The sequence below is a fragment of the Myotis daubentonii genome, chromosome 7 (genome assembly GCF_963259705.1).
Source record: "Myotis daubentonii chromosome 7, mMyoDau2.1, whole genome shotgun sequence".
In the NCBI taxonomy this organism is placed as follows: Eukaryota; Metazoa; Chordata; class Mammalia; order Chiroptera; family Vespertilionidae; genus Myotis; species Myotis daubentonii.
This window is the reverse complement of record NC_081846.1, coordinates 94,752,885-94,777,051: the sequence shown is the minus strand read 5'-3', so window position 1 is coordinate 94,777,051 and position 24,167 is coordinate 94,752,885. Positions and strand designations below refer to the sequence as shown.

The following is a 24,167-nucleotide window of genomic DNA, read 5'->3' as shown; positions in this document are numbered from 1 at the left end:
GTGATAACAGTTAACCAAAATTTTCTACTCCCTTAGCAGTAAGATGAATTTATTCTTACAGTTAAGTTCAAATCGGTGATGAGTTACTAAATTTAATGAGTTTTCTCAACTACTTGGTCAAAAGTTATTACCTTCTAATGGAGAGTATAAAATCATTGTTTGCAAAATTAGATCAACAAATACAAAATCAGGTTTACTCTGTCTTAACGTAACTTAGTAAGTTACAGGGTGAGGCTCACAGATGGCAAGGCGTCTGTGTAAGATGGAAGCTGTTTTCAGGAACATACTAAGACATCGTCCGCCTGTCGCGGCGTTGGCATTTGCACTGATGGGGCAAAGGCAGTGGCGGACCCAGTGAACTCTCCCTGTCGTTCTGGTGCTCAGACTGTCGGAGTGTTGGCCTGCATCAGCAGTGGCACCAACCAGGCTACCCACTGCTTCATTGCTACATACTTGCAGCTAAAAAATAACAAAAAAACAGCCAATTTCATTTAAGAATGTCTTTCAAGAAGCAATACAGATCAATAAACTTGTTAAATCTTAGCCCTTGAGTGCACATTTTCTTAGTTTTCTATGTGATGAAATAGGAAGAATTTCCACTGAATACTGACATTGAGTTTTAGAAATTCTGATTATATTCCCAAGGAATATAATGAGAACTATTTAAATTTTGAGTCTACTAATGAGAAAAAACTTTCTCCAGGTGCAGCAGCTGCTGCTGTGATGTCTAGTTCTAAAGTAACCACAGTCCTGAGGCCCACTTCCCAGTTGCCAAATGCTGCAGCAGCTCCATCAGCAGTCCAGCACATCATTCACCAGCCAATCCAGGTGCGTGTAGGGTGTGGGGAGTCAGCCAGGACGTGTGAATGCCTACTCGGAGTCACTCCTTCTGCTCGGCAGTGAGCGTCCTTGGACCTTAGTGACTTTCAGTCTACTTGGGAAGATGTAGGGAAGGTTGAATTGTATACAGTGTCTCATCCTCTATAAGAATTTAGAAGAGGTAGTAAAGAAAATTCGCTTTTTTTTTTTTTAAATCATCACCCGAGGATTTATGTTTTTATTGATTTTAGAGAAAGGAAGGGAGAAAGAGAGAGAAACATCAGTGTGAGAGAGACATGCATCAGTTGCCTCCCGTATATGCCTGACCAGGATCAAACCTGAAACCTTTTGGTGCACGAGATGACACTCCAACCAGCTGAGCCACACTGGCCAGGGCACGGCTTTCTGTTAGGATGGGTGTGGTCATGGGGATTCAGAGAAGTGAGGGGGCAATACAATGAACAGTGGCAGGGAAGACAGGGAAGATTATAGACAATGCTTATTAGTAAAGGCAGTTAGAACTGAGCGGCTCTCATTTGAACCCCTGAATGTTTTATGCACATATGTGTACTTTTTTAGGAAAACAGTCTATGTATGCTTTTCAGCTTCTTTTCAAGGAAATTTGCAGTCTCAGTACTACTGAAGTATAATGCATGATTAAGTGATATTGTGGTGTCTCAAATCAGAACTCTTAAGATATGGAGTGAAAACTTGATTTTGTACGCTGCAGAGTGCTACTTAAAGTTTTTTGAATAGAGTAATGTATGGTCAGACAAGTATCTGTGAAAGATTAACATAGCTGAATTACATGTAGGAGGTAGAAATTGAAATGCTTTTGGGGACCAGATTGGTAATATGTATCAAAACAGGTTTAAAACAATAAGGAAACGTGCTGATTAGGACACTGGGTAATACATGTCCAGCCTAGAGCTTTCTAATTAAAACAAATAGAAGACCTTGCTGGTTAACAAAACATTTGGAAACTGATTAGGCCCCCCAGGAGGATATGTGGCATAGAGGGAGGATTGGAGAAGGAGGAGAACCAAACGGGAAAGACAGTGAAGCAGCTCTCGTGTAAGACAACAAGCTGTAACCATAGGCACATAGGGAAGAGGTTGGAAGGTGAAGCACAGAGATCAAGAATGGCCAGAGTTTGCCTGGCTGTGCCGCTCAGTGGTTGAGCATTGACCCATGAGCCAGGAGGTCACGGTTCGATTCCGGTCACGGGCACATGCCTAGGTTGCAGGCTCAAACCCCAGGAGGTGGCATGCAGGAGGCAGCCGATCAGTGATTTTCTCTCATCATGATGTTTTTCTCTCTCTCTCTCCCATCTCCCTTCCTCTCTCTGAAATCAATAAAAAATATTGTGACTTTTTTTAAAAAAAAGAATGGGCAGAGTTTTCAGATTTTAGTATATGTAACAAGGTCAAAAAAAGAGGTAATGCCGATGTGCAGACAATGCAAGAATTGACAGTGGACAAGCAGGGGAAGCCCGTGTGGAGCTCAGTTGTCAGATGGAAGGCCTTACACACACGTAGCAGTAAGGGGAGTGTGTCCATGTGAACACCTCCAGAGAGCATCTGGGCACTGAATTTGGGCCAGCAAGAATGCCGCCACTGTATGTTTGCCTTTAGTACGCTGACGTGGATGCCCTGAGGGTCAGCCGCTCTGTCCAGTGGCTGAGGAGGCCCTCTGTGGACAGCTCTGGTTGCATGGTCGTGTAAAATGTCTGCACCTGGGCCAACAGCAGACCTGTGGGAAATCTGGATCTGAAAGGTTCAGTCCAATTTGTACTGACACTGATAGTAGGACAGAATTTTTAATCCAGTTGTACTTAGAAAGAAGGGACTTATGTTTTATCCAACCAGAATTGGATTTGTTTTTTATAATTCTGACTCTTGTATAACAGCGTATCTAAAAAGAGAATTCCTTAATAAGAATGGGACATAAACATACTTACTTGAAGGCCCAAGTTTCAAAGTGTACTTTTAGTGTTTGGCTTACTATATTTTATTTTGATTTTTGTTTTAAGTGAAATATTTTTTTCTCTACCTTGGTAGTCTCGTCCACCTGTGACGACTTCTAATACCATCCCTCCTGCTGTGGTAGCAACTGTCTCAGCCACCAGAGCTCAGTCTCCAGTCATTACTACAACAGCAGCACATGCTACTGATTCAGCACTTAGGTATGTTTGGGGGTTTGATGATCAAGCCATTCTTCCTTCTCCTTCTCTCCGTTTTTCCTTTCCATCCTTAATGCCTTTTTCTGACTCAATACTTATTGAGTCCTTTTTAAAATGAGCTATTTGGTGCTCTAATTACTGAGGATAAAACAAATTCCTGCCTCAGAGTTTCTATTTCTAGGGTTTGGAGACACAATAAATATATATATACGTATACTTCTTTAGATGATGAAAAACGTTTTTGGGGAAAATAAGGTAGGGTGAATGACATTAGGAGTGATAGAGTGAGCACTACAGGGGCCTTAATTTTTCGTAAGGTGACCAGGGAGGGCTTTGTTGAATACATTTGAGAAGATGTGATGAAGTAAACCATATGGCTGTTGGGCTGAGAGCATTCTATGGTGGGGCCCTGAGACAGGATATGTTTGCCCATAAAAGGAGCAGCAGGAGATTATTTTAGTAGTTTACAGGGTTCCCAAACCACGTAGGGCATTATGGCCCACACTGCAGTTTGGACTTTGCTGGGCGTCAGTGGAGAGCCTTAGTGGAGTGTGATCTGAAGTTTTAGTAGGATCAGCCTGGTTACTGGATAGAGGAGGCTTTAGAGAGGCAAAGTTGGAAACAGGAATTGTTTAGAAGGGCATGGCAGAAATCCAAGAGATGATTGTTGGGTGTAAAAAGGCATGGTTTAGATTCTGAATAGAATTTTTTAAGATAGTCAAGAGGATTTTGGAGGAATTGCATAGAGAACTGTGGAAGAAAGAAAAGAGTTAGGATTATGCCAGCACTAGTTGGGCTTGCAGCTAGGAGGGTGGAGTTGCATTAACTTCAAATGGAGAACAGTGGGGGGATAAGTTTTGGGGAGGAAGTCCAGACTTTGGTGCTGGGTATTTTAAGGTTGTACTGACTTCTGAGCATCCAAGTGGAGATACTGAGATAGGATAATATACGACTTTGGAGCCAGGGAGGAGTTCTGGAGTAGAAAATTTAGGGTGACAATATAGTTTGGCAAGAGGTTTATGCGGGAAAAATAGCTCCCAGTTGAGAGAGCTGTAGGGGCAGAAGTGTTCACAGGAGAACCAAGATTCATTAGAGCAGGAAGGTAAGGCTATATATTCAGAGATGAGGTGGAGGATACATGTGATTTTACTAAAGATGAAGTTCTGGTGGTCTTTCTTGATTTGTCATTGCTTCTGTGGATGCCAGGGAAAACCTTTGGCAGTAGAAACACAAAGTGATTCACTAAAGGAAAGAAGGAGTAGTAGGTATCAGGAATAGAGCTGTCAAAAACTAGAGACTCTCCATAAAACTCCATTACCAGGTGGAGGCAGGAGAGACTAGAACAGCGGGGAGTCTGGGACTCTGCGTGAATTTCTTCTTGCCGGACCAAGTACATTGAGAGGAAGCAAGGACAAGAAAGCACATTTAGAAAGAAGGTTGTATTTTAGGTTACTGGGTTTCTCGGGGACTATCAAATGGCTATGGTGAACAGGTGGTTGAAGAGAGAATGGATTTGGAAGTCATTGACCTACAATTAAATGTGTGAGGTATCTGAGTCTATTCAGGAGAAATCAATAGAGTGATGGGGCCTAGAACCAAACTGAAGAAAATAACATTTCAATACAGAATAGTGCCTAGAACTCAGCTAGTAAGTGATAGTGCCTATTAGCTCTGTCATTACTAGCTGTGTGACATAAGGCAGGCTTCTCAGCTTCCCTCATCTTTAGTCCCCTCTTCAATAAAATGAGGACACGTTACTTCTTTAGTAATTTAATATATTGCCTGAGGTACAAAGAGACACAACTACCCAACGTAAAATAGACTCTGTGTAATCATTTTAACTTTATATTACCTTTAAAAAGTTAATAGATTCCGATGGTATGTTGAAACTCAAAGGCATAAATATGTATACAATGAAAACTAGGGCTAAAGTGGGGTTTTTTCCCCGTGTTATTGGAGCATCTATTTTTTCTAATATATTGAGTTTTTAATAAAAAATGGACATTGAATTTTGTCAGATTGTTTCAGCATTCATTCATACAACAAATATTTGTGTACCAGTCAGTGCTCTAGACACTGGAAATACATTAGTGAAACAGACAAAAACCCTAATGATCAGATGATTTTTCTACTTACATAAATGTGATAAATTTCTAGTATCTAACTTCCTTTGAATTCTGGAGATAGAAAATTTAAGCAGACCATTTTCCATAGACTGAATAGAATAAAATTTTAAAGTAGTATCTCCCAGAAAAGCAACAGGCCCAGATTATTTCACTGAATTCTACCAAATTCCCAAAGAGCAGATAAGCCAATGATGATTAAACTGATTCAAGACAGAAAAAGAAGGAAAGTTAAAATAAAAATTTAAGTAGTAGGTGGCTGTTAAATGATTCAGTCTTTTCTATCAGTATTTGATTATTTTGTTGTTTTTCATTATTTGGTGGAATGAAATTCTCTTACTTTCTTTGAGAAGGGCTTATGGGCATGGAATAGAGTGTGTCATCTCAGAGGGAAGTTGGGAAGGGCGGAGAGGGGAGATAATCAACCAAGGACCTTGTTTGCATATATGTATGGCCCATGGACACAGACAATGGGCCTGTGAGGGCCTGGGCAGGCAAGAGGGGACCAGTGGGGGAAAACGGGATAGATATATATAATGCTTTCAACAATAATTTTTTTTTTTTTTTAAAAAGAGGGGCTTATAGGATCCTGTGGAGTTGAACAGGGATAGCCACAGCTAATTTGGAGCAGGTTGGGGTTCTTGTTCTACCCTGCCTGGGGGGCAAAAGCTGGTTCCAGACTGACCTTTTGGTGTGTGAAATTTTTCTTCAGCATCTGCATGGGAAGGCGGTGGTTGAGGGGGTAAGAGATCAACCAAAGGATCAATTTCTGGGTTTTCTGTTGTGTTCCATTGGTCTATATGTCTGTTCTTGTGCCAGTACCAGGCAGTTTTTAGAACATCGGCTTTATATTATAGCTTGATGTCTGGTATTGTGATCCCTCCAACTTTGTCCTTCTTTCCCAAGATTGCTGTGGCTATTGGGGGTCTTTTTTATTCCATGTAAACTTTTGGAGAATTTGTTCTAAGTCTTTGAAGTATGCCGTTGGTATTTTAATGGGATTGCATTGAACCTATAGATTGCTTTGGGTAGTATGGACATTTTAATGATGTGGATTCTGCCAATCCATGAACATGGTATATTCTTCCATTTGTTCATGTCTTGCCCTATCTCTTTTTTCAGTGTCCTGTAATTTTCTGAGTACAGGTCCTTTACCTCCTTGGTTAAATTTATTCCTAGGTATCCTAATTTTTTTGTTGCAATGGTAAATAGGATTGTTTTTTTAGTTTCTCTTTATGTAGAGTTCATTATTGATGTATAAAAAAGCCATAGGTTCTGGGTGTTAATTTTGTATCTTGTTACATTGCCGAATTCATTTATTAGTTTTAGTAGCTTTTTGATGGAGTCTTTAGAGTTTTCTATGTACAATATCACGTCATCTGTGGATAATGACAATTTTACTTCTTTTCCAATTTGGGTGCCTTTTATTTCTTCTTCTTGTCTGATTGCTCTGGCTAGCACTTCAGTACTATGTCGAACAGGAGTGGTGAGAGGGGACATCCCTGTCTTGTTCCTGTTCTTAGGGGAAATGGTTTTAGTTTTTGCCCACTAAGTATGATGTTGGCTGAAGGTTTGTCATAGGAGGTTTTTATTATGTTGAGGTATGATCCCTCTATTCACATTTTGCTGAAAGTATCAGGAAAGGGTGTTGAATTTTGTCAAATGCCTTTTCTGCATCAATTGATATGATTATGTGATTTTTGTCTCTCAGTTAGTTTATGTGATTTATCACATTTATTGTTTTGCAGATATTGTACCAGCCTTGCATCCCTGGAATAAATCCCATTTGGTCATGGTGTATGATCTTTCTAATATAATGCTGGATCCCATTTGCTAGAATTTTGTTGAGGATTTTAGGATCTATGTTCATCGGGGGGATTGGCCTGTAATTCTCTTTCTTTGTAGCGTCTGTCTGGTTTGGGGATCAGGGTAGTGCTGGCTTCATAGAAAGAGCTTGGAAGTATCCTTCCTCTTGAATTTTTTGGAATAGTCTAAGGAGAATAGGTTTTAGTTCCTCTTTGAATGTTTGGTAAAACTCCCCTGTGAAGCCCTCTGGCCCCGGAGTTTTGTTTGCTGGGAGCTTTTTGATGACTGCTTCGATTTCCTCTTTATCTGCCTATTGAGATTTTTCTATTCTTCATTGAGTTTTGGAAGGTCGTATTTTTCTAGGAATATTTCCTCTAGGTTATTTAGTTTGTTGGAGTAGAGTTGTTCATAGTATTTTTTTTTTTATAATCCTTTGTATTTCTGTTGGGTGTGTTATTTCACCTCTTTTATTTCTGATTTTGTTTATTTGGGGCCTCGCTCTATGTTTCTTGGTGAGCCTGGCTAGAGGTTCATCAATCTTGATTATCCTTTCAAAGAACCAGCTCTTGGTTTCATTGATTTTATGTATTGTGTTTTTTTTTGGTCTCTATGTCATTTATTTCTGCTCTAATCTTTATTATCTCCTTCCTTCTGCTCACTCTGGGCTTTTCTTGTTGCTCTCTTTCTAATTCTTTGAGTTGTAGGGTTAGATAATTTATTACCATTTTTTCTTGTTTTTTGAGGTAGGCCTGTAATGCTGTTGAACTTCCCTCTCAGGACTGCTTTCACTGTGTCCCATAGGTTTTGGATTGTTGTGTTTTCATTGTCATTCGTTTCCAGGATGTTTTTAATTTCTTCTTTGTTCTCTTTGGTAACCCAGTCATTGTTTAATAGCATGTTAGTGTTTGAATCTTTGTGGTTGGTTTTTTTTTGTAGTTGATTTCTAATATTATGCCACTGTGATCTGAGAAGATGCTTGATATGATTTCAGTCTTCCAGAATTTGGAGAGTCTTTGCCTGTGACCCAATATGTGGTCTATCTTTGAAATTGCCCCATGTGCACTCGAGAAAAATGTATATTCTGTAGCTTTGGGATGAAATGTTCTGAAGATGTCAATTAAGTCCATCTGATCTAGTGAGTCATTTGGGATTGCTGTTTCTTTACTTTTTTTTTTTTTTGTCTATAGGATTTATCTAGTGATGTCAGTGGGGTATTAAAGTCCCGTACTATGATTATATTACTGTTGCTCTCTCCCTTGATATCTTCTAGAAGTTTTATATATTTGAGTGCTCCTGCATTAGGTGCATATATGTTTACCAGGGTTATATCCTCTTGTTGTATTGATCCCTTTAGTATTATGAAGTGCCCTTCTTTATCTGTTGTTATGGCCTTCACTTTGAGGTCTATTTTGTCAAATATAAGTATTGCTACCCCTGCTTTGTTTTCATTTCCATTTGCCTGAAATATATTTTTGCATCTCTTCACTTTCGTTCTGTGTAAGTCTCTTGTTCTGAGGTGGGTCTCTTGTAGACAGCATATATATGGGTCATGTTTTTTTTTATCCATTCAGCCACTCTATGCCTTTAGATTGGAGCATTTAGTCCGTTTACATTTAAAGTTAATAGTGATAGGTATTTGTTTGTAGCCATTTTTATTTTTTGTTCTTTCTTTCTCCTTTTTTCCTTCTATTTACAACAGTCCCTCTAGCATTTCTTGTATTTCTGGCTTGGTAGTGATAAATTCCCTTAGCCTTTTTTTGTCTGTGAAGCTCCTTATTTCTCCTTCAATTTTGAATGATAGCCTTGCTGGATAAAGTATTTTGTATTCAGTCCCTTGTGTTGCATCACTTTGTATACTTCCTTTCATTCCTTTGTGGCCTGATGTGTTTCTGTTGTGAAATCATTTGATAATCTAATGAGAGATCCCTTGTATGTAACTTTCTGTCTTTCTCTTGCAGCCTTTAAGATTCTCTCTTTATCATTAACGTTGGCCATTGTAATTACGTGTCTCGATGTGGGTCTTTTGAGGTTCATGTTGTTTGGGACTCTGCACTTGTATAATTTTTTTCTTCCCCACATCAGGGAAATTTTCTGACATTATTTCTTCAAATAGGTTTTCTAACCCTTGTTCCTCTTCCCGTCGGTCTGGCACTCCTCTTGTACATCTGTTGATTTGTTTCATGTTGTCCCAAAGCTCCCTCAGGCTCTCCTGTCTTTTGATTTTTTTTCTCCAATTTCAGTTCAGATTGGGAGGATTTTGCTTCCCTGTCTTCTAATTTGCTAATTCTGCCCTCTGCTTCTTCTAGTCTACTGTTGAATGCTTCCATGGAGGTTTTTATTGTAGCTATCATTCTTTATTTCTTCCTGGTTCTTGCATAGGTTGTTGATTTTCTCATCCATCTGGTTCATGAATTATATGACCCTTACCTGAATTCTTTTTCTGACATATTGGTATGCCTCTGTTTCATTTAGTACTTTTCTGGCGATTTCTCCTTTTCTTTCCTTTGGGTGTGTTTGTTTTTTTGTCTCCCCATTTTTGCTCTCTCTTTCTGCTGACTTTGGTATCCTGTTAAGTGTTCTTGCTGTTGTTGAGTTTCAGTCACTTGTTGCCAGTTAATTTGACATTTGCATTGGTAACCTTTTAAATCATTAGACAGTCACAAATAATTTTTTATTATTTGGTAAGAAATGGTGTAAAATTGTGGGGCAGGGGTTTCAGTACTTCAGGTGTCACAGGTTAAGCTGCTCTGAATCAAGGTTGTCTGTTATCTTCCCTGATAACAGTGAAAACCTTGCTGTGTATCTTTAGTTTTCTCCATAGAGCACAGTGTGTTTATCACAGTAACTTGTGGCCTGGTGCACGAATTTGTGCACATTGAAAGGAAATTAATTAGAAGAAATGTTTTAATATTGCTCTTCACCCTTTCTCTATAATTGAAGTGTCAACCAAATTCATGATTGACAATGACAGATGGAAACACACGCATGCAATTGATGCCAGCGAGAGCTTTAACCCTTTGTGGTCGTTTGTCTACTCTCCGCCACCAAAGCTTTTGTACCGTTCTGGTCGTATGTCTGCTCTCAGCCACCACAGCAAGGAACTGTACGAATCTTAACTCTATTCATTCATTTATCAGTTCATAATTTCTCTGAAAGTTCTTAAGTGTCTAAGCGACCTTGTCACGAACCAAAACACTGCCCCGACAAATCGGAGATATCGAAACTCAATATAAACAAACGCGGTCGTTCCACACTCGCAATACAAAACACCGTGGCAAGTCAGTCGCCTTTTGAGAGTGAAGAAATCGACAAGCTTCGGAGATACTTCGCAGAATTTCAAATAAAGCTTTACAAATTACGTTTAACTGTAATTAGGCATTCTCGCTTGTTATTTCAAAATATTACTCCAAAAGGGCAAAAATAAAGTTACCGAAAGAAATGTACTGCGAATCTGAAAGTAACAATGAAGAGTTTTATTTTGGCACCTTGAATACTGACTCTGACGTAGAAAGTGATAACGTTTGTAGTGATTCTACTAGTAGTGATGTAGTTCCAAAAAAGAATTAATAAATCTTGTTTATCCTTCATAATCTTGCATGTTATGTATCACTGCTCTTTCAATGGAAATTAATTCCGACCAGTACGACACCCATGTCCAAATTTAATACGACCGCAAAGGGTTATATGTATTGTGCATGTGCGATTTAGCTTAGCCTTTTATAGATATAGAACGAACTTGCTTAATTAGACCTGCTTCCCGATGTAGCTAAACTTCTTCCAGCCCAGTGAAGCACCCCAACTTCTCTTTCAGGTAGTTGTCAGCAACACAGCAGTAAATAATCAACATGAAGCAGATTATTATTGTAGATCACGCAGGGAGAACAAAGGGTAAAATATTTAACTGCAACAGTGTTTGACTATAATCTGTGCAGTGAGAAAACCTGAAGTCATTTTCAAGGTCCACCATTTCTTTTCAGTCAGGTCAAGTTTCTAAGCTTTCTAAATCTCTCTTTTCCGGCGAATGAAAAGAAAATAGGATTCTGCCGAGTCTCCTATCTACCTACTCCAGGAATTCTGTGAGGGTCAAATGAGATGAGGCACGGGAAAACGCTTCACAGACATTTGGTTACAGTGTAAAACGTTTCCACCTGGCTATATAGCAAATCGTGTTCCTGGGCTGAAGAAACTGCAAGGTGGCTAATTGCTAGGGAGAGGAAGCCGGGCGTTGCTACGTGGGGCCCACAGTGACCGTTTCCGGGCTGGGCTGCGCTGTGGGCCACAATTTGTGGGTCTCGGCAGCATAGGCTGCGACTTGGTGGGTTTTACTCCAAGGTGGTGGCTGGGCCTCTGTCCTACTTAGAGGAAACCAAGTGTTGCTTTGTCAGCGCCGGGTCCACATTGCCGTTTCTGTAAATGGCAAGTGCGTGTCACGGCAGCTCCTGTGTTGAGTGTCTGCCCCTGGTGTCCGTGTGCGCCATAGCAACCGGTCAGACGGGTGGAGGGACACAGCATATTAGCCTATTATATATATAGATGCTTCCTTGAGATTGTCATAGAGCTTTGATTTAACTATATGGAGGGTGCTGAGAATGACCTAGGTTTAACTTCTTCAGGTCATGTTACATGTTGATTGCTTTTGAAATGGGGCTCACAGTTTCAGAAGAGAAACTTGATGGGCCATTTACTTTACTGGTTCGACAATGGACCTCACAGACTTCTGAAAAAATACAACTCTCTCTGGCTAGTGTTTGAGTGGTTAGAGCATTGGCCCACTGTCCAAAAGGTCGTGGGTTTGATTCCCTGTCAAGGGTGCACACCTGGGTTGCAGGTTCAATCCCCAGCCCTGGTCGTGACACAACGTGGGGGGCTAACAGTCCATGTGTCTCTTGGGTCGATGTTTGTCTCTCTCTTTCTCCCTCTCTCTTCCTCCCCCCCCCACTCTTTTTCCTTCCTCCCCCTTCCTTTCCACTCTCTCTAAAATTCAAGGGAGTAAGTACCAGGGAGTAAGTGGCATCGGTGCCTGAGCTGTGTCTGGAGACAAGTTAAAGATCATGTCTGTCTGTCTTTTCAGTCGGCCAGCTTTGTCTATCCAGCACCCACCATCTGCGGCCATCAGCATTCAGCGCCCCCCCCAGTCACGGGATGCAGCAACAAGAATCACACTGCCCTCACACCCTGCCTTAGGGACACCAAAGCAGCAGCTTCACACCATGGCTCAGGTAAACCAGAGGGGAGAACCATCTGCGTGCTTCTGCTGTGGTTCAAGTGAGGACTGTGCAAAAGTTGCGAAGCACATGCAATACTGAAGGCAGTGGTTGCTTCTGAACTAGATGGAGTGGCAGATGCTCGTCTGTAACTCTGTGTTCTGGGTCTCCCCACAGAAAACAATCTTCAGCACGGGCACCCCAGTGGCTGCGGCGACAGTGGCACCTATTTTGGCAACCAACACAATCTCTTCAGCGACCACAGCCGGTGAGTCAGCAGCCCTGCTCTTGCTTTCTGCCCGGTTCATTTTCACTCCTCGCTGAAAGAGTAGGCTATGAAAATTATCTTAACTTTTCCCAAGAGCTTGTTTCAGGTTTTAGAGAATCTATAATGTTCAGAGAGGCAATTGTTGAAGAATTTTCCTTTTTTTCTCCCTTTTTAGGATCTGTGTCACACACACAAGCCCCCACGAGTACAATTGTTACCATGACAGTGCCCTCCCATTCATCCCATGCTACTGCTGTGACCACCTCAAACATCCCAGTTGGTAAGTGTGGTATACCCTTCAGACAGGAGTTTCAAAGGGATTTTTCAGCCCCTCTGACCAACTCTTCTTATAGATGGATAGTATTGATTTTTTTTTAGTTGTTGATTTTCAAAGTAGCAGTGAATTTAACTTTTAACATTATTTGTTGTACAGATTTGGCATGACGGTGGGGAGAAAGGAATAATAATCTTTGAGAGCTCAAAGTAAACTTTAACTCTACTTTTAACTTTCTTGTGCATCAAACTACTCTTTTTATGTGTACCTTTTAAAGAAATAAATTAAATTTACTGACACGAAAACAACAGGAAAAGCCAGCAAGAAGCAGAGATCTGAAATGAGGAGAACTGATGGATTGTTCAGGAGAAATCTTTGGGTGACAGTAGTGGGAAGACAGCTAAATGTAGGCTTTCGTTGAAGTGCTATCTCAAAACACTTGATAACTGTTTTAAAGTTTCTTCTAGGCTTCATTATTCCCCCTTTTAAATATTGTATACTTTGAATATTTTAAACATCTTTGAAAGGTTTCTGGCAGTAGACGTTGGTCACTGAGAGCAGGGCCTGGCCAACGACCCGTATAGCAGGGCCAGATAGTAGATGCAGGCCTCCTAGGTCTCTGCCCCAGCTGCTCGCCAGTGGCCAGTGTGCACAGGGGCTTTCTGGACATGGACATTTGCATTTCATATAATTTTTAAGTGTCACAAAATGCTTCTTCTCCCTCAGCCGCTTCAATCCATATGCCTTGCTTAGCGCAGGCCTCACGGAAGCGGGCAACAGGCAGCATTTGGCTCTTGGGCCGCAGGTTGCCAGCCTCTATCCTAGGGGCTGCTCTCACTTTCACGGGCTCCCAGACAGACTGTGGCCTGTGAGGCTGCTCTCGCTAGTCCTCTGGCTGCAGGTTTTAGCTCTAGTGTTAGCTTCACCTCCGGCCAGCATGATGAGCATGCCATCGCGCGCCGCCCCCCTCCCACCGCCCCCAAAATAAGACTGTGTTCTATCAGATGGCATGCTCACATGCTGAGCACTGAGGCCTCGGGGTCTAGTGGCCAGATCAGAGATGTGGCTGCCCACCCATATATATAATAACCTGGCTGCTCTTCTCCTTGCTTGCTTTTTGCACATGCGAGACAGACTGCAGCTGCACGGTCCTCCTACCAAACTTTGAGGACACTTTTCAGAATAATGGTAACCCAGGAAATCCTTACTCCTCTTTCAGGTAACTGGGCTTTGCCCACCCTAAATTGGTACTAAGCACCCCCCCACCTCCCAAGACAGGTAACCGAGAAGACACTGCTGCTGGCTCTTTCTCCTATCACTGCTCACTCCAGCCTGCCACCACACTTCTCTCATGTCCCTCTGGAGTTCACTTCTCTTCTGTGAAAAGAAGTTTGTTATGTGTGTCTGGTTTCAGCAGTAATGCACTGTTATTGAAAAGATCATTGATAATTCCATATTTTCGTGTCAAACCAATGTCTGGCTATACTTGCCATTGTCGGCAGTTATCCTCAGCTGTAACATCAGAGCCCAGCCCGTTCTTTTCATGTTTTCAGTCCAGAGTCTCACGAAGGAATCTGCAGCTGTGAAGAAAATCAGAACAGTAAAGAGGGGGCAGTGTATCTTATAGGGGCGCTTTGGTTTTCTCTTGATCCCTCTGAAAAATTATTTTGAGATTAGTTCTTGTTAATGTCACTGTATCTTCCTAAGAAATCACAGTGGAAGTCACCTCATAAATGTACCAGGAGATGGTCTGGAATCTCAGTGGTTAGAGCATTGTCCCAATACACCAAGGTTGCGGGTTTGATCTCTGGTCATAGCATATACAAGAACCAACCAATGAATGCACGAGTAAGTGGAACAACAAAATTGATGTTTCTCTCTCTCTTTCTCTATCTCCCTTCCACCCTTTCTCTCTTCTCCCTTCCTTCCCACACTCTCTCAAATCAATAAATAAAAATTTTAAGTAAAAGTACCAGGAGACAGAACTATGATCATACATTTTTGCTTAAACTAGCAACTTTATACCTGTCCTAAGTTACTGTATTACTATATTCTATATCTACCCAGCTCATTTATTTTTTAATTTTAACCATTTACTGAATTCTAGATATGAAAATCATTTGACAGAAATACCAGAACATTTAACATCTGCCACCTTAATGTGATTGGTTTCATCTAAGTTCAGTTGGGTTTATGCTCTAGTTTTGTTTTCCTCTTTTATAGTAACCCAAATACTTTTTTGTTATGTCATAATAGGATCCTTGTACAAAGGTTGAGAAGGAAAACTTGACATTGAACCTAGAGCATTGATCTTCAAGTTTAGGTCTAGGGGATATATTAAATCACCTAAGTGGTTTTTTCCAGGTGAGATTAAATATTGAATTCAGCCATTGTTTCTAATAAAAATATATTGGGTCAGGAATAAAAATGATAAACAATGAACATAGGGTTTTCTCCTCTGATGAATGCTCATCTCCAGTAGATGACCATACTGTCTTAGAATATACAAAGCAGAGTCAGTCACAGCATTCAGAAAATGAAATTATCTTTGGAGGTAGCAGTATGGCCAAGTTATGATTTCTGCATTATATTTTTCCTTAAATTTTATTTATTTTTAATAATAGAGAATATGGCTTTTTTAATTAGAAAAAAGTAAAGATTTAAAATTTGGGATGTGTTTACGTTTATGAACCACTGTTTAGTTATCCTACAAATGATAACTGCATTCTTTGGAAGTATTATTTTTCCTGCCTTTCATGGGAAGAGTGAAAAACAAGGCTTCGTTGCTTTCCACTCAATACTCTATCTCCAACTGATGGAAAATGTGCCATTACAGTGCCTCTCTGCCTTAGCCAGCAGATGCCATCATCAGTGCTCCAATTGGGCACCCAGGGCATCCTGCAGAAACTTCTCCGGCTATCTCCCTCAGGAAACGGCTGGGCATCCATGGTGGTTTGTGCTGCTTACCTTTGGTGTTTGATGCATTGCACTGTGGGTAATGTGGGGCATCATCCTAGTCTCTAGTGGTTATGTGCCTGTCACTGGTGTAACCTGCGTCTTTACACAGATGGAACCTTTGTCCCTCTGGAGCGGGTGGGGAGCGTCCCGCCCGTGGGCCATATAGGCCGGAGAAATCATTTGGTCTGGCCCTACCAAAGCATTAGGGGTGAGTTTATGTTTGACCAAGTATAGCAGACTAATTTTTTAAATATATTTTTATTGATTTCAGAGAAGAAGGGAAAGGGAGATAGAGATCAATTATTGATCAACTGCCTCCTGTACACCCCACCCACTGGGGATCAAATCGCGACCTCCTGGTTCATAGGTCAATGCTCAACCCGTGAGCCACACCAGCCAGCCTAGCAGGCTGATTTTTAAGTTGATAATTGTGTGTGGCCTGAGAATGATGTTATAACTATCCAAATGGCCCTTGCTCTGTATCTCTGAGGTCACAGCTTTTATTTGCAAATTTCAAGGCATAGAGTTAATAGGTCTCTTAAGAACCATAAAGTATGTCCCAGTTCAGCTATACCTTCGGCACAAAATTTGATTGTAAATTGTAGAGGAAAGCAAATTTTGAGCCTGATATTAAATTTGAAAACTCTGTTGTTTATTTTGACTTTGCTGTAAGGTTTTAGATAAAGTCATAGGATATTCAAAATTAAATGATTATCTAGAGAAAGCCTAAGAGATGAGGAAGCTGGGACTTAGAAATTAAAATGATCTACTCAGTACTAATTAGCCACATTGCTACTTCCTTATGGACCCAATTACTTATGGAGTAGAATCTAAGGTCTTTGTCATTTCTATAGCTATATTTTCATTTGTTTATGGTCTGTTTGATATTTTTAATAAAAAGTTTTCTCCTCAAAAAAAGGATATCGAAGAAGCCAGGTCAGGGGAATGGGGCCTGGTTGCTGATATTTTTGTTAAAGGAATAATGCTGAACCCTGCTTTGACAGTGTGAATATATTAGTGGACTAGAGGCCTGTTGCATGAATTCGTGCACAGGTGGGATCCTTCTGCCTGGACGGCGATCGGGGCCATCTCGCCCAGTCCTGATCGGGGCCAGCCGGCCAGGGGGAGGGGTCACAGGAGGTTGGCTGTCTGTGGGAGCACACTGACCACCAGGGGGCAGCTCCTGCATTGACATCTGCCCTCTGGTGGTCAGTGCGCATCATAGCAACCATCTGGTTTTAACGGTCGCTTAGGCTTAGATGAGATACATATTTACATCATCTAAATTGCCAAAATTTGTGCACAGGGGCAGGGTCCCTCAGCCCGGCCTGCACCCTCTTACAATCTGGGACCCCTTGGGGGATGCAGTCGGACATCCCTCTCACAATCCGGGGCTGCTGGCCGGCCTGCCTGCCTCATCGCCCCTAACCGCCTCTGCCTCCGCCCCCGCTGCCGCAGCTTTGTCTGGAAGGATGTCCGGAATGATGTTTGGAAGGTTGTTCCGCTATCTGGTCTAATAAGCATGTTTCGCTTTTATTATTATAGATTAGATTGAAATAATTTAGTTGAACCTTGTGTACTTATCTTTCATTTTTTATTTTGATTAAAACTAAAATCCAGACTTCTTATTACTATTTGCATTAAGATTGTTGGGCAAGAATGATTTGTCTTGACAGTGAAAGCATATGAACAGTGATGTCATTGGTTTTCCTTTTTGTAGCTAAGGTGGTGCCTCAGCAGATCACACACACTTCTCCTAGGATCCAGCCTGATTACCCCACGGAGAGGAGCAGCCTGATTCCCATCTCAGGACATCGGGCCTCTCCAAATCCTGTGGCCATGGAGACTCGCAGTGACAATAGGTAGGAGGCAACGTGCCAGTTACACTGCCTCAGTGTGTCATTCATTGTTTTGATTTTTCAATATTATAAAATGTCCCACAAATATGGCATGCATGTACTTATTCTTATTTTTAAACTAGAGGCCCGGTGCACGGATTTATGCACCAGTGGGGTCCCTCGGCTGGCCTGTGCCCTCTCACAATCTGTGACCCTTCAGGGGATGTGGGACTGCCGGTTTCAACGCAATCACCACAGGCCAGGCCGAGGAACCCCACCAGTGCACAAATATGTGCACTGGGCCTCTAGTATGCATAGAAGATCTTTGGTTACTCTCTTCCCGCCCTCCTCCCTTCCCCCTTAGATTCATCAGTCTGCTCCATGTTTCCATGCCTGTGCATTGAGTATCTGCTCCATGGTGGTCAGTGCACATCATAGGTACCAGTCCAACAGTCAGATACTTAGCATATTAGCCTTTTATTTATATAGATTTTCTCCCTGAAAATAATACATTGTATTATTTCTCTTTTAGTTTTATGAAAATGTCTGTATTCAGCCATTCTCCTTTTGATGGCTGATCTCTTAGGATCCATTGTTTTGTTTTGTGTGTTTCTCTGTATAATTTATTTTAAGAGTAAAGGTTGCAGTATTATGGCTCTGAATATTTCCATTTTCATCGCTGAAGAACAAAGGCATTCTTACTTAATCTTGAAAATATAGTTACTCCTGAAACAATTTTTTAGCTTTCTATCCTCTTTCATACATTGACATTTTTTAAGGATATGGATAGACCAGTTTTTGTAGAATACTCAGTTTGGGCTTATCAGATTGTTTTCTCGTAGTTAGATTCAAGCTATGCATTTTTGGAGTGAATACCACGTGGTTGATGTGCTCTTATCACTACTATTACATTAGAGAGCTCATGCTATTTTTTTGTCTCATTATTAGTTAGGTCAACATTAGTTATTTAGTGAAGATGTGATGTTTGCCAGATTTTCCTACTATAAAGGGATGTTTTTCTTTTAATTAAGTAATCTGTGTGGAAATACTTTGAGGCTATAAATATCCTTTCCCCCAATAAACTTTCACGAAATAGTTTGTTTACCGATGATTCCTGGCTAAATCAGTTGAGGTTTGTTGAAATATGTTGGTTGCAAAATAGTGACTTTTTCTAACTATTGTTTCACATTTATCAGTTGACATTTTGATATAAAGTTATTTCTCCCATTTATTTATTTTGTGTATTTTTTTTTTTTTTTTTTTTTAGAAACAGAATAGGCTCATAGATTTGTTTTTATTCATTACTACAGTCTCAGTATCATCTATTTTGATGTTCAAATTCTCTCTGGGTTGGTCCATGGGAGCCCCTTCAGACTAGTTCCTGTGGTTTTGCCATGGCCTGGTCATTCCAGCCCTTCCCACCACCATAAGGTTATCAGGCCCCTCCTGAACTTTGTCAGCATCTTGGAGTCCGCCATTTCTCCAAGGAGCCTGGTACCTTTCATCATTTATTTATTTATTTATTTATTTATTTTTAAATATATTTTAATGATTTTTTACATAGAGGAAGGGAGATAGAGAGTTAGAAACATCAATGAGAGAGAAGCATCGATCAGCTGCCTCCTGCACACCCCCTACTGGGGATGTGCCCGCAACCAAGGTACATGCCCTTGACCCGAATCGAACCTGGGACTCTTCAGTCCCCAGGCCGATGCTCTATCCAGTGAGCCAAACCGGCCAGGGCCCTTTCATCATTTAGAAACCAAGATGTAGTCATTAGCTGTTTATTGTCGTTTTCTCTAGGCTCTTTCAGCAGGCAAGAAGTATGTAACATTTTAAAAACTCTTTACTTAGCACATGGTTATACGTCTAATTCCACCCCATCCCCTCCCCCATTGCGTACGTGCACAGGAACTCACTTTAGCATCGGGTCACTTTTCAGTTGTCCTGTCCCATTATGGTGCATAGGGGTGCTCCTAGCTTTTCCTGTATCCCATGTCCATCCTTTCTGCTGAGCATGACTTAGCTCTGAAAGGTTGGAAGTCCTTTTGGATTTCCTACTTAGATGTTTATCTCATCTACAAATAAGGACAAGTTTTTGAGGGATAAGGGAGTTTTTTCATTTCTGTTTTGTATACTTATGTTTTTCTTGTTGGCTAAACTTCCAATGTGATGTTGAATGTAGCAGAGATAGTGGGCATCCTTGTCTTGTTCCTGACTGAAATGGGAAGTCTCTGAAATGTCATAATCAATTTTTGTAGATACTGTTTTCAGTTTGAGGAACAAAGTTTTGTTTCTGTCCCACTTTCTTAGACATTTATGTCAAAAATAAGTATTGAATGCTAATTTAATAGCAATTTTTATATCTTTTGCAAAGTTTCAAGTGATTGTTCTTTTGTACATTTTTAATATGATCTAAAACATTAATAGAAATTCTGATATTGAATCATTCCTACTTCCCTGTGATGAATCTTATTTGATCATGATGTATTTAATTTTATATAATAACTAGTGACCCAGTGCACGGATTCGTGCACATTGAAAGGAAATTAATTAGAAGTTGGCCACAGGGCGGGACTGGGTGAGACGGGCCAGGCACACCCTGGAGCCAACCTCTCACCGTCCCTCCCCAGCCGGCCACACCAGAGGTGGTGCTGTGGCTCAAAGGGCTTCTGTGGAATGAGTGGGTCCCTCTGCCAGGTGGGGTCCCTCAGCCTGGCCTGCAGGGATCTGGCCGAAACCGGCTCTCCAACATCCACCAAGGGGTCCCCGAGTGTAAGAGGGCACTCTGCAAAGTTGCTGTCGTGCAGGGTGTGGAACACAAACGCAAGTGTGCAGTAAACCAGATTCGGGGCTGGCAGTGCCCCAGCAGCTACATAACCCATGGCCGAAGGTGGAATCGCCTGGCCCCATGAGGAATCGGGCTCCCTCCTTTCTGGTTCCAGGGTGCATCACCCAAGAACCACCACTGCCAAGTCACTGCACCTGGTCAGTTTATGCATTGAGCATCTTCCCCCTGGTGGTCAGTGCTTGTCATAGGTACTGGTCAGATGGGAACTTAGCCTTATATATATATATACTATAGGCCCGGTGCACAAAAATTTGTGCACTTGGTGGGGGTCTCTCAGCTCAGCCTGTGCCCTCTCACAGTCTGGGACCCTTCGGGGGATGACCACCTGCTGGCTTAGGCCTGCTCCCTGGGGGGATTGGGCCTAAGCTGGCAATCAGAAATCCCTCTGGCAGCCCGGGAGCCCTCAGGGGATGTCCACTTGCCAGCGGGGAGCAGGCCTAAGCTGCAGTCGGACATCCTTAGTGCTGCTGAGGAGGCAGGAGAGGCTCCCACCATCACTACTGTACTGGCAGCCATCAGCCTGCCTTGTGGCTGAGCAGAGCTCCTCCTGTGGGAGCGCACTGACCACCAGGGGGCAGCTCCTGCATTGAGCGTCTGCCCCCTGGTGGTCAGTGTGTGTCATAGTGACCAGCCATTCCCAGTCTTTCTGCTGTTAGGGTCAGTTTGCATATTACCCTTCTATTATATAGGATAGAGGCCTGGTGCTCGGGTGGGAGCCAGCTGGTTTGCCCTGAAGGGTGTCCCGGATCAGGGTGGGGGTCCCGCTGGGGTGCCTGGCCAGCCTGGGTGAGGGGCTGATGGCTGTTTGCAGCTGGTCACACCCCCTTCAGGGTGGGGGTCCCCACTGGGGTGCCTGGCCAGCCTGGGTGAGGAGCTGATGGCTGTTTGCCAGCTGGTCAAGCCCCCCCACACAGTGGGGACCCTCACCCCATGGAGGTTTGGCCAGCCTGGGTGAGGGGCTGATAGCTATTTTCAGGCTGGCTGAACCCCCTTTAGGGTGGTGGGTCCCCACTAGGGTGCCTGGCCCATCTGGGTGAGGGGCTGAGGGCCGTTTTCAGGCTGGCCAAGCCCCCCAGCGACAGAAGCTCCCAACCTCTCCTTATTTTCTCTTTTTTTGGTTCTGGGATTTATTTACCTTCTATAATTGAAAGTTTGTTGCCTTTAGTGGAGCTCAGAGCCAGCCAGGACGGGCGGGAGGGAAGCTTGGCTTCCTCCATCACTGGAGCAACGAAGCCTCCTGATCGCTCCAGCTCCTTGGCTGCCGGCCGCCATCTTGGTTGGGTCAATTTGCATATAGTCGCTCTGATTGGCTGGTGGGCGTTGCTTAAGGTGTAGCGAAGGTATGGTCAAATTGCATGTTTATCTTTTATTAGATTAGACTAGTAGCCCGGTGCACGAAATTCGTGCGCATTGAAAGGGAATTAATTAGAAGAACGTAATTTGGACTCACTATCTAATATCAATAATATGTGAGCGTGAGGCAGTCTGCATTTCTGAAATTCAATGACATGAATTTTAGCTATTACTTTGCCAAAGAAATGGAATTTACATATATCATTTAAAAGAGCATTCAGCTTAATATTACAAACTCTGGCTACCAAGTCAGGTCTGTTTTCAACTTTTTGCCAGAGTTGTAAATTGTTTGCAACATTTGCCCATTTGGGGTTGCATGTCATGGTTATGAATAAATCAGGCTTGCCATACTTTGTTACAATTGCCATAGCATCCTGATATCACTGCTGCATATTTCTGGGACGACCCTCCGAAGATGATGGAAGTATTATCATTTTACCAATCGGCACATTGTCATTTTCAGATCTAGATTTGAGATAATCCATCAAACCACTATATTTTTCAACTCTCAACTTAGATTGGTTTGCTTTGATGAAGTTTATCCGATTGGCCTCCATTTTTTAATATTAATCCACAATAAACTGTTGAGTTAATTTTCCTGCATTTAAAGTAGGATTGAATGTGTCCCGCACAGAGATATGAAATCTATAATACTGCATTTGTGTGACTCGTGTCCTTATACTTTGTCTAGTATTATTGTCGATTACACTGTTGTCTCTGAGTCTTAATGCAATATCCATTCCCCAGCCTTGTTCACCATGTGGAAAAAGAATGGGATATGTCATTGCATCTAATGTAGGAAACAGGATATTGATTTGTTTGATTTTAGTGGCATTTGGATTAATGGGATCTGGTTTACAATGCATGAGCAAGTCCCTTTTCAAAAGGAGGTTCTCCATCTTCGTTTCTGAAAGGACAGCAACCTCAGTTACATGGGGAGAATTATATCAACCCAGATCACTGTTACGCTCATATTTAATCGCCATTGTTACCTCTGTGGGAGCAAAATACCCTTTGCTGCTGCTTCAGATTGGGCTTCCTTTTCTACCTCATGTAGCATCTTGTACGATTTTGTTAATTCATTTATTTCATGCATGAGGTTGTTGATGTTGATCATGAGTCTTTCTGAGCAGCCCTGGTTTTCTGGCATTGCTAATCTTTTACTTTTGGCTTTGGCTGTATCCAAAATATAGAGTTAAGCAAACTTCCGAGAAACACCATCCAAAGGATTTAAAGTTCCAGTATGGTGATAAACTTGTCCGTGTATTCTAAAACAGTATGGCCCATATCCTGATGGCAATGCAATATTTGCACCCATGGAAGCAAAAGCAAAAGAACTAATTATGGAATGAATATTTTCCATGAAATTTTTACTGTCAGAATCTTTGTTTGTCATTAATCTTTTTAAATATGCCGGGTAATCTGGAAAATGTATATGATTTGGACAGACTTTCCCTTTGCTACAATATCCAGTAAATTTCCCATCGGTTGGTTTTTCATCCAAGAAATTTAGTAATAGGCAAAATTCACATCGAACAGTCATTCCACCACAACTATGTTTGAGGATTGCATCCTCGTGTACTCCATTTTCGCTGAGAAGGCAGTTCCTACCGGTATTGGTCGTACTTGTTGATGACTGTTCTCTCGACATATTCTGTCGTCGCCACCGCCTTCTTTCAGCTTCAAAGGCACGTTGGTCTTACATTTTCTGTCGATGACACCAGTGTTTTTTGGCATCAGAGCGACGTTTTTCCAGTAGCTGGTGTTCAGATACATTCTGTCACAGGTGCCGCCTTCTTTCAAGATCAGACGCACGCTGCTCTGCAGACACTTTCTGTCTATAACGCCGGCATCTTTCGGCTGCAGAGCTACGTTGTGTCAACAGGTGTTCTTTAGACAGAGTCCCACCTCTCTACTGTCACGGTCTGAGATGCAGGTGAATGAGAGTCCTGGCTGTCGGGCCGCTGAGAGCTATCTGACCAATGGCTGATTCTGGCTCATTCTGTGGGGGTGGGACTTCCTCCTCCCTGCTGTCAGTTTCCACAGCTGTGATGAGGAAGCTGGGGTGACAGAGGGAGCCACGCCCTCTCTCGCTCTGCTCTATGTCCAGCGGTCTCCTGCTCTGCCAAGTCCTCCAAACCTCCCAACCTCCCGCTCTCTGGCGGCAAGGTCCCGGGAGCCTGCGGGCGTTGCCACTGTCACCTCCTGGGGCGCTTGACACCTGTGTATGCAAATTAACTGCCATCTTTTTTTGTTTTTCGTTTTTTGTTGTTTTTTTTTAATTTTGTTTTATCACTTAAAGTATTACAGAGAGTATTACATATGTCTCCTTTCCCTCCCTCCCCCCCCCTTGACATGCCCCCGGCCTCCCTTACCACCCAGTGTCTTATGTCCATTGGTTATGCTTATAAATGAGTGAGATCATGTGGTATTTTTCTTTCATTGACTGGCTTATTTCACTTAGCGTAATGCTCTCCAGTTCCATCTTTTT

The 24,167-nt window shown here is 42.1% G+C and overlaps 1 protein-coding gene across 6 annotated transcripts in view; it reads left to right on the top strand.

The window, feature by feature from the left end:
• SAP130 (Sin3A associated protein 130) overlaps nt 1–24,167 on the top strand; it is a 100,250-nt gene that overhangs the window by 13,669 nt on the left and 62,414 nt on the right. For all 6 annotated transcript variants that reach the window (XM_059704828.1, XM_059704822.1, XM_059704825.1 and 3 more), the window contains exons 6-11: nt 704–828; nt 2,880–3,004; nt 12,002–12,149; nt 12,312–12,402; nt 12,578–12,682; nt 17,355–17,496. In XM_059704828.1, coding sequence (XP_059560811.1) covers nt 704–828; nt 2,880–3,004; nt 12,002–12,149; nt 12,312–12,402; nt 12,578–12,682; nt 17,355–17,496 — 736 coding nt within the window. The remainder of the gene's footprint in view (nt 1–703; nt 829–2,879; nt 3,005–12,001; nt 12,150–12,311; nt 12,403–12,577; nt 12,683–17,354; nt 17,497–24,167) is intronic.